Genomic DNA, 11,296 nt, shown 5'->3' on the forward strand with positions numbered 1-11,296 from the left:
AAGGACACTTACAGTATCAGTGCCAGCCCTCAGGAGAAAGCCAACACACTGACAAAGAGAGGAGATCGGATTCACCTGGGTCAGGTTAAGGTGTCAAATGACAACTTGAGCTTAGTAAACATTTCCTAAGTAACCTTTGCACCTTGCACCTAAATTCAATTCTGCAATCCCTGTGGGTCTTTCTGGCCCCAACGACATGACAGGGTTTCTCCTTCTTTCTAGATACATGTGCATTTGTACAGGCCACTGGGGAATTCCTCAGGGAAGAGAAAGCTGAGTTTATACTTTCAATTAACCTTCCCAAATGCTCTTGCCCACCTTCATTCTCTGCCAAGCCTCCCTTCGCCCAAATCACCCCAAGTACTCACATCCATTAGCAGATAATTACATATAGAAGCTGCTTTGCTGCCTTTTTTAAGAAAGTATTTTAATTTTAAGTCCATTTTTCCTGTTATCTCCAACCTCTTCTAATATCCTGTTTCAGGGGACTATGATTCCCTTATATGAACAATAACAAAAATCCTTCAGTGTTCCTAGGAGACCAGGCCATCAGCTCTCTCCCTAAGCAGGTCAAACTCCTATCCAATTTACTACCCCGTTCAAATTTCAGTTCAGTGCAACAAACACTAAGCACCTGTATGTGGCTGGCCTGCGCCATGCACTGGGAATACAGCCGTGAAGAACATGCAGTCCCTGTCCTGATGATGCTCACAGACCATGAGAGACATAAGCAAATGATCACAGGTGCGATGAGTGTCACAAAGCAGGTTCGAGGGTGCCAGTGGACCACATGGGAAGACATCTCACCTTGCCTTCAGGTCCAGATCCTCTCCTCGAAGAAATGATGTTTAAGGTGGGCCCTGAAGGATGGTGACAGAATCAAGAGAATTGCTTCGCCTTCACTGGGGCTTCCTGCAAAACTGTCCGCATTTCAGGAAGAGATCATATCCTAAAAGTTCATTTTAAAGTTGATGGGTTTGGAGCTCATAATGCATTTTTCCACAGAAACACACTTACAGATAGTAGCTAGGTTTCCAGGCTGGTCCATTAGCACATCATGATGTACATTGTGCCGTAAATAGCATCTTACCCAGCTTGTTTGTATGTCTTCCTCATTAAGTCCCAGCAATTTTTTCTCGGGGAGGTCCCTCCAATCCAGCCCCCAATCCCACTGCCTTGGTTCAGGCCGACCCTTCCTTTAAACCTGCACCATGGCAACCAGCACAAAACAGGGTCACCTTGTCTCCAGTTCCCTCTCTCTCCAGCCTTCTCCCCTTATTTCCCACAGGGCCTCTGGCCACATTTTAAAGACCAAATGTGAAGGCCTTTCAACGGTTCTCCACTGCCCATACACTGAAGTTCAAACTATGACACAAAACGTTTCTTGAGATAAGCCCCAATCTACCTTTCCAGCTCTGTTCCCTGCTACTCCTAGGTGGATTCTACTCGTCCAGCCACAGTTCTTTCTCAAAGTGTCCTGATCCTGCTGCTGTCCTTGCTGTTTCCTCCACCTAGAACAGCTTTCCTCATTTCAGCCTGGAATTGCCCATAAACCTCACAAGACCTAGCCCGTCCAAGACAATTTCTCACTTCTATCCTGGCAGACTGTCAGACTCTATTCTAATTACCTGTGTTCACTTATTCACACTTACGTGAGTCCCTACCGTGGGCCAAGCTGTCTGCTTCAGTAGGAAGAACCAGCCCCAAAGACAGAGGCCTTGTCCATTTGCATCTGCTTTGGCTTCCCCAACTTAAAAGCAGCAGCAGAGGTCTCAACTCAGACTTGGGTTCATATCTTGTCTTTGGCATCTTCTGGCTGCTTGACCTTTATCAAGTGACTTAACCTCCTTGAGTGTTAGGTTACCTTATCTGGAAAACATGGATACTACTACTTACTACTTATTTCACAAGTTGGTTTAAGCACTGGTTCCCAAAGCCAGCTGAATATCAGAATCACTGGGAACTTTAAAAATAGTAGCACATAGAATGGGAATGATTCAAGATATCTGCATTTTTTTAAAGTCTGTCAATTGATTCTTGTGTATAGCCAGATTAGAAAACCATAGATTGGAGGTTTAAATTATTCATAAAATACCTGCCAATATTAATTATGCTCGATACCCAGGTTTGTCCCTGAAAATGGGGCTCCTACCCTAACAAGAAGAATCAATATAAGGGGAGCATGTGAAAAAGCATCCTGGGCTTAAACCACACACGTAAGGAATCACATCGCAGGACACGGTATCCCTCCTCCAACTCCAATCACCAGTGCCATGCTGGAAAGCAAACAAGTAAACTGCCAGTAAACAGGTTTATTTGGCCCAACGTTCTAAGACACAGTGAAAGGACCAGAAAGAGAGCAGTAATGTTTTCCAAAGGTTAAGCTTTCTATTTTAATGCTAAGTTGCTGCTAAAAATGTAAAAGAAGGGCCTCAGAAGCAAAGTTGGCAATGAATGAGGATGTAGGCAACTGCAACATTGCTTATTAGATCAGTGTCATTCAAAAGATAACTTAGAACACAGTAATATTGGCAATGTGCTGCCCTTCAAAATAAGCAGCACCCTTCCTTTCTACTGTTTCAGTGTTTCCCCAGTAACAGAAGAGGGACGCACAACCCTGCTTCCTGTCACCCACCTTGTGGTGAATGAAGTGGACCTGCAGAAGGCCTTGGATAGATTTGGATGGTTCATCCTCAAGAAAAATAAGCCTCAGAAATGTCATGGCAATTGCTTTCTAGTCTCTCTCGGTCTTATAAGAAAAAGAGATTAAACTAATTTTATAGAGTTTCAGGACTCATAACCATGTGTAGAAGCTACAGAAATGCCATAAAGCATACTACAGTCAGATGTGACTCCTCACCCAAAGTTCAGAAGCATCCTGCTTCATTAAAATGAAAATCCAGGAATTTTGCTTCCAGGAATTAATCAGATATAATCCAACACATGAAAAAAATCATGTACAAAAGGTTTGCTGTATCTTAGGACTGAATAAGAAGGAATGAAAACAAACAAAACAAAACAAAAACAGAAAAGGTTTGCTATGTCACTCTAGCAGCAAAAAGAATACTGGATAGTTCCTAAATGCTCATTAAGAGATGACAGGTTAGGTAAATTATGTAGTATCTAAAAGAGACAGCAAAGCAGGGATATGGAAACTTAACACAGACAACCTTCAAGTTGTACATTTTAATTTACAATTTTTACCAATAAAAAGATTAGTTACAAAAGGGGAAGTTCTCTATACAAAATGATTTTTTTTTTTCCATTCATAAAGAGAATCCACTGTCATGCTTTGCCTTGCCAAGTCAAAACTCAAATAACTTGTTTTGGTAAAATTATTCCAGAAAGATGGGTAATCCAGACAAGATCAATAACATTACCAGCTTCCTAATTGTATTTAGGAGGAAGAATTTAATGAACATTTTGCCTTGAACGAAAGAATTCTAAATACTTGCAAACCTTTAGAAAAATGACTACTCTTAGGCAGCTGACTTGATAAGACAGCATACAAGAGATTGTAGCTCACTTACCATTAGAACCTTACACATACAATGAGTTTGCACTCCTGTACAATGGGTACACATACAACATAATAGTAATAATGGCTTCTAAAATTTTACAAGTAAATTTTATTGTGGCCACAGGTCAACAGCAGAACATATGACAGTTAAGGTTCAGACTCTCCCCACCTATTTTATCATATAAATTAAACATGGAGAGGTACACACAAATAAAATTTATTAAAAATGAGGAGTTGTTTTCAAATTCCCATTTCCTAGTATCACACACATCACTGTTTAAGAGTGACAGAAAGAGTCATACTGTTAGAGCACGTTTCCTGAAAAGAAACTGATCAAAATGTTCAAAGCCTTTTCAGTTGACTCAAGTATGGCAGCCACTCAACACTGCTCCTAGCAGTCTGCCTTCAGAATAAAAACATAAAATAAAATAACTGTGTGAAACACCATAGCCTTCAAAAAACTTTATTTGGTGATGAGCCAGGCTCTGATGGAAAAAGCCCACCTATGAAAAAGGAGTTGTGGGTATTTAAGCTGGTCTGATTCACAGAACTTGTACATTCATGACTCAAAATAATAAAGACCCTCAAACACAAATGATTCTAAAGCCAATATACCCCAAAATTATGTGATTCACTTAGATGTGCTTACATTAGCTTTAAAAAATGATCTGCACCTTCCTCACAATTAACTGAAGCACTTCACCAAAACACTGAGAGGGGAAAGTGCAAAAAAAATGACAATTTAAATAGGGCATGAGATTTCCTTCTCCACCTTACTCAATGAATGTGTTTTTAGAATGAGAATGAAATAGAACCAATGCCAAGGAGCCTCTCAAAGAGAGCATCTCCCTGTAGCCAATATGATTTGGAACCTCCTAAAACAATGCTCTAGGTTCACAAACCCACAAAGCCCCACACATGAAACGTAAAGAGATCACGTCTGCCAGGGTTTAACCTAACCCATGTTAGATGCAACTCCACTAGTTTTGATCACTTAACTCGGGGAAAAAACACCCAGTAACAACTCTCATATCTCGCTAATACCATCTGTGCCCACACTGACTCAGTGGTGCTTCTTTATAAAAACATCTGAAGAGGTGGCAAATGGTTGCAAGTGATGTCAGGTTGAAGCAATTCCAAAAGCTGAGAAAGCTCTTCATCCACTGCTTCTGTCTTCTCCCCTATTGTTACAGTTCTGCCACCAAAGGGGAAAAAATTATGTGAACAAGTTCTTTGTGACCAAGCCTTGGCAAAAGTCATTAAATAAGAGAGCTCATCAAAGGCAGAACCATTTTACGGACATCTTTTGGTTCTCCTCTACTTGCAGTTTGGAGGTCGGGAAAGTGGGAGGGAGGCAGGTGTGCAAGAAAGAGGTAAGAGTCCTTTTGACAACGGTTTGGTTACCCAACCCCAGACGCCCAGCTCAGAGCCGGCAGACTAGGACCTGCTAAAACCCATTATTCAGACGGAAAGGAAGAGAAGACACCAAAAAGTATAGTCAGTTTTGAAATTTGCACAGTTGATATTTGTTCTTCAAAGCAGTAAGGACTTGAATGAGAATCATGAAACTTGAGGAACACTTATATTTTTCTTCAGGATTTAAAAAATGTTGTCTTGTACTGAAAGACTACATTCAGTGAGGGTCAGGTCCAACAGCATTAGCTAGAACTCGGTTGTTAAGCGCACCCAGCACTGGGAGGAAACATGGTCTGAGAGGAGCAGCTGGAGGCCAGGCCGAGGCCACTCCTTCACTGGTCTCCAAGTCGAAAGCCCTGGCCCCAGTTATGTCTCCCACCTCCACCATTCTGATCAGCAGCTCGCCTCATGCTAGCAGGGGGCACACCAAATCCTGACACCCCTCCTCTCCTGCTGGGCAGCCAGCGGTACCTGGAGCAGAAAGAGGGAAAGACAAAGGGAGAGAAGAGAACAAAGTCACTTCCAGTTATGTGACCTCTCCCTATACTGGTGTTCTTGTGGCATCTGGCATGTTAAAGAAAGCCAGGGACAATGTCTTATATAACTTTGCCTTGTCTGCGCTTAGTGCAATGACCTGACCACAGATGGCACTTGCTTTATATGTTTCTTAAATTTATTAAGCTTTCAGCTAAATTCACAATGTAAACATCATTTTTCTGATTATAAAAGTAATCCCGTCTGGATGCAGTGGCTCTTGCCTATAATCCCAGTGCTTTGGGAGGACAAGGCAGGAGGACTACTTGAGGCCAGGAGTTTGAGACCAGCCTGGTCAACTTAGTGAGACCTTGTCTGTACAAAAAAAAAATTTTTTTTTTAATTAACGGGGCATGGTGGTACGTGCCTGTAGTACCAGCTACTTGGAAGGCTGAGGTGAGAGGATCGCTTGAGCCCAGGAGTTTGAGAGGCTGCAGTGAACTATCATCGTGCCATTGCACTCCAGCAGCCTGGGCAACAGAGCAAGACCCTGTCTCTTAAAAAAAAAAAAAAAAAAACAAAAGTAATCTATGTACAACAGCATGGAAACAGAAATATAACACCACAAGCCCAACCACCAAAAAACGACTGATAGCATCGTGGTATATCTAAATATAGATCAAACTAGATCAAAGGATACAAAATAAATTCACTTTCAAAGGACACACTCACAGCCTGTGTGTTTGAGCCCCAGGAGGCATTTCCACGAGGCTCTCAGCTGAGCCCATCGAGGGAGACTGGGGAAGAAGGCTTTCTGTCTTACAGGTTTGGGTACATTTTTATTCATAATGTGTCTTCCAGCTGCATTCTTCTCATCTCATAGATGGTAGGAAAGCCCAAAATGGTTAGATGATTTACCATCTTAAGAATTAATAAATTAAAAGCCACCGAACTAATAAAACGTAAATTAAAGTCTATTCTCTCAATAGCATTTTCCAACTACTATTTCCCACCCTTGACCATATTAGTAAACTTAGGATGTGTTTAAACCTATTCCACTTATCAGACCCTAATGTTTAAAATTTTGCTTGAAGGCCTAGAGCATGATCTGATACCCGTTTGAACCCCTCTCAGCACCAAGAGTAAGCCACGACAGGTGACTTGCCCACAGCAGAGAGCCTGAAGATCATGATGTTTTACTAACACAGTTACTATGTGAACTTACTCAATGAGCATTTACCTCACACCAGGCACTGCCTGTTTATAAATTCATCTGATCTTCACAACTCTGTGTGAGGTAGGCACCATTATTACTGCCATTTTATAAACAAGAAAACTGAGGCAAGATGGAGTGAAGCTCTTTGTAAGTCACCATCAGGATTTGCACACCCAGGCAGCCTGGCTCCGGAGCTTGCACCCTGCACTGCTTACTCCTGCTTGGACGGCATAGCAGTGGGATGACAGATAGTGACTATAGAGGGACAGCCCCCATTTGTTTACATCATACTTGATACCTTCACGTTCCTTCCCAAAAAAGATAATGACCCCTTTTAAATACAAAATTAACTGTGTACAGAAAAGATATAACTGCTTTTCCAAATGGAATGCAAAACACCTACACATCTTAGAATTCTACAACTCACCTCTTCACTTTTGAACAAACATAGCTTTATCATTAAATCAAAATCTATTTCCAAGCACTAGTTTCTCAACATCCAATACGTCTGGTACAGTAATATTCCTCCAAAGTACGTAATAAAATAGAACACTCACAAAAGGCAATGCTAGGGCTGTCTTGCTTTGCTACTTAGTCTGAGACAATACAGGAGCCATCTCCATTGCTTAAGCAGATAGGGAAATTAAATGCAAGTAATTAGAATAAAAAGACACCCAATTACACATAATCAACAAAAATTTATGGTGATTTCAAAGCAGTTATTGCTTTTGCAAGGAGCTACATTTTGTCATCTGATCTTTATGCAAAATTTAACAGAAGGGCTTCCACCAACAGAAAAAGCTCCAGTGGAAGACAGGCTCCAGCATGCTGCTGATTTTGCCACTAGAATCTCGGATGCACTTTGTTACCCACAACTGAGTAGTATCTACAAGCCGTTAAGTCAGAATATGGCCATTTAAAGTAAAGTAATTATTGGCTGCCCCCCAAAGCACCAAGCTTTTTTAAATTGATGCATCTGCCATCCTACTTGATAGACCTAGATCAGAAATCCAAATCTGCTGTTATTATGTCCTTTGATAATTAGAAAGCAGATTGGTCATTTGTTTTTTTTTTTTTTTAGCCTGAAGGCAACTCAAAGCTCAGAAGAGAAACAAGTTTCTTTTTATTCTCTTAAAGAAAAATATACATACACCCCAATAACACTGTACTTCTCTGTATATCACAGTTCACAATAAAAAAGTCTTTCAAAAACATACCCCTACACTATAAAAGAAGGTGGGGTGGGTAGAGAGGGCCTACTCAGGCTTTGCTGCCCTCACTGATCCCTTGGAAGAATGACAGAACTGCAAAACATTAAAATGAGCAGGATGTGAAAGGGTTTTTGGTGTTTTTTTTTTAAGCTTTTAAATGCAAGTTATTACTGCCTATCCCCCACATGAGATTAGGCTGATTGTCAGGCAGGCTGTGACACCCAGATGGTGATTTAACTCGTCCCTTCTTCAACAGCCTTTTGCCTCACTGACAGAATGGTCATACTACTTACATGCTTAAGTGTGCGAAGCGTCTCTTCGCAGCTCGTCAAACTCCCTCACCCCCACCTTCAAGAATCTGGTGAAGAGCTTTCATTTACTGAGTACCCACTACTGTGCCCCCAATAGTGCATCTTACCTCACGCAGTCCTGTGAGACAGGGCTCCCCCACAGCTTAGACTTGCAAACTGAAGCTTTCAGGTGTGATTAAGTAACATTCCCAACATTAAAGCTGGTACATGAGGGGAATGGGATTCATATCCAAGTCTGTCTCAAAAATCGAAGCTGGTGTCCTTAGCCTCCTCACTTTAGTAAATCCCATAAGCAGATAAAGAGCACATGCCCCCAGGAGGTTGGGACTGTACAAACTTCAAGTCTCTCATTTAAGCTTTGAACAGTCCTATAAAATTTCTGTTCTATAATATTTACTATACAAATGTTTAAAATACTAACCAACAAGCTAACTATCCCTTCCTTGGGCAAATTCATGGGTAAAACTGATGCTCCAAGAAAACACACCCTGTTATCCTGGTACTCTGCCATCCCTTAGACCAGTGCTTTGCACAATGTGTCGCAGCAGGTCCCTCAACCTGCTCAGCACAGCTGAGATACTTCCTGGGTTGTGAGCTAGTCATCAGTGGTCCCTGGCTAAAAGGGTGCCAGGAAGGAGACTGAGCTGTGGCTCTGATCCCTAGTTTCCTATGACTATGTAACTAGAGTAAGTCATTTGTTGGCTCACACTGCTCCATCAGACAGGGAGCTGCTATCAGAATGCATGAGAACATACGCAATAAAATGACTGCTAGATGAGGAGGAAAAAATACACTTACAAAAACTGAGGTGTGGATAGAAAATTTCTTCCTCCCAAGTCCATTGGGTATCTGAACATTAGGAAAAAATAAAGATGTCCAACAAGATTTCCAATAAGCTCATTGATCACCCTGCAAACAGAGAGCCAAATTAGTTTAAAGACATTCAAGCAATATAGTGGGATGCACCAAGTTTTAACTAATAGCACAGGGAAGAGATCCTCATTGCAGCCCATTTACAGTCCCTGGGAGTCTATGACAGCTCGACAATGAGCCTTTGTGTAGTCTGAGTGGCAAATGCTTTCTGAGGGAATGAGGAAATCGGTCCTGCTAAACCAACGAGGCCGAGACCCGCTGCTCTTTAATGCCAGCAGCCCCTCTGACATCTCTTTCAAGCACCAGCCCATCCTCAAAATATTGTTTTTTGCTAATTCCTGCTTCAGGAGCTGGGGAAAGCCAGCTTCTGAATGCTTTCAGCCATGAATACTGTGTTTGTAAAACATGGGCCAACATGAAGGCTACCGAGACAGAAGCGTGGGAGTAAGGAAAAGATGCACGATAAATGCCTGCTCTCCCTTCTTACAAGAGCCGCTAAACACTTCTCTCTCGTATCCTTCAGTGTAAGACACCACAGAGATCACTTAGGAAAGCTGACTTTCACCCTGTAATCCTAACATAAACATTGACCTTCTTCAGTTTTCCCATGGCTCACATATAGGTCTCCTCAAGATTTTATAGATCCACTGTTGCTATTACATATCCTTCTTTGTCTTCACCTGCAACATGATTCCTTCCAGGGTCAAATCAACTTCTGCAACTACTCCCAGCCTCTGCCCTTCTGGGTGGGAGAGCAGCTTTACCAAGCTCAGAATGTGCTATGCTCTGAACAGAGTCTGTTTGCCCCATTTATTCACTTCTCCCTATCAATATGCAGAGGAAATTAGGATCACACAGAGCAAATATGTGACAGATGAAGAACTAGTACTACTAAAGTCTACTAAAATATTGAAAATATTTTATTGTATAAGAAATGGGAGTTCTTGGAATAGTTGCATCTTGATATCTTCCCTTTAAAATTCTGACCGAGTAAATTAAAGGTTTTCCTAAGTCTCAGTGCTAATTCCAGACCAACAAACTAGAAATTTGACCCTGCTTGGCCAAAACTTCTGTCCTATCAAACCACTTACAAAACTACTCTCCATCCGAGAATCTGCATTTCTATGACTGGTCAGCAGTTTCCAAGGCATTCTGGAAATGCTTTAAGAATATAAGATCTAGTAATTTTATGTATAGCTCTTACAGAATCAACTCAGACTCAAATTAGGTCTATGTTTGCTCAATATGGATGGTGAAATATATATTTATTCAAACACACATATATAGAAGCATATTGTGTCTAATAATGAGCTAACAAAATCACAACTATTCACTGTTAAATGTGCTTAAAGCCCTGTAATTTAATAAATTACGTTGAAATGAAATTATTCCTTAAGTCTAAGGTTCTAACACAACAACGCTGAGATTCTTTAAAGTTTTATAAAGAGTAGAGAAAGACAAAAATTAATGAAAGTTTTCCAAGGATTCGTTTTCAATTAAATAAATGTAATATCACTTACGAGCCTCCAATGATATAGTTGAATCCAAGTATAACCCAAGGTAAATAACAGGCCTAGGAAAGAATATACACAGATGTAAATACCCACACCTAAAAAGAATATAGCTGCTACGGGGACTGAAATGGATAAGGATACACTGACAAGGGCTTTATACAAATCCTTTGAAAGATCACTGCAAAATTTCTCAGGTCAATCTAGCATCATTCCTACTGTATTTGAAACTTCCAATCTGAAATTATACTTCTTTGTATGTTTGTAACTTGAAGGAGAGAGTACTTTGCCCATAGTTTAGACACAATACATACTCTGCTAAAATAATATTAACAAACAGCTTCAAAAAGTAGATGAGTGTCCTACCGATGCTGCTAAAAACAAAGCCCGTAACAGAATCACGCTAGGATTCCAGCCAGCAGATTGTTACAAATAAACTAAAAATACCCCATCTTTTTAGGTTCTTCTTTTATATATCTCAAAAAATTACTTTGAATTTTTATTTCATTACACACTGATATCTATAAGTAATAATCTCCCAAGTAAAACACCTCTCCAGATGAATTCAACATTTGAGCCCCTTATCAAACTCAAGACATCATACCAAGAGCTAAGGGAGTTGCAGGGAACTTCACAAACTACTAAAGACAGGGTTATACCTAACCAACTTTAAGACTACATGTGGTAAGTACCATAAGAGGAACACAAAGTACTGCAAAAGCCCAAAGGCAAAAGTAATTCCAGGCAGGAGACTCAGGAAATAT

At 40.8% G+C, this 11,296-nt stretch overlaps 1 protein-coding gene across 1 annotated transcript in view; it reads right to left on the reverse strand.

Moving 5' to 3' along the window:
- Positions 1-3,171: 3,171 nt before the first annotated feature.
- DERL1 (derlin 1) overlaps positions 3,172-11,296 on the reverse strand; it is a 37,401-nt gene continuing 29,276 nt past the window's right edge. Inside the window, exons 6-8 of the mRNA XM_012660843.1 lie at positions 10,542-10,594; positions 8,947-9,057; positions 3,172-5,407 (exon numbers count right to left, since the gene is read on the reverse strand). Of these exons, the coding sequence (XP_012516297.1) occupies positions 5,269-5,407; positions 8,947-9,057; positions 10,542-10,594 (303 nt within the window). The 3' untranslated portion in view covers positions 3,172-5,268. The remainder of the gene's footprint in view (positions 5,408-8,946; positions 9,058-10,541; positions 10,595-11,296) is intronic.

Source organism: Propithecus coquereli, unplaced genomic scaffold (assembly GCF_000956105.1).
Source record: "Propithecus coquereli isolate 6110/MARCELLA unplaced genomic scaffold, Pcoq_1.0 Scaffold68, whole genome shotgun sequence".
NCBI lineage: Eukaryota > Metazoa > Chordata > Mammalia > Primates > Indriidae > Propithecus > Propithecus coquereli.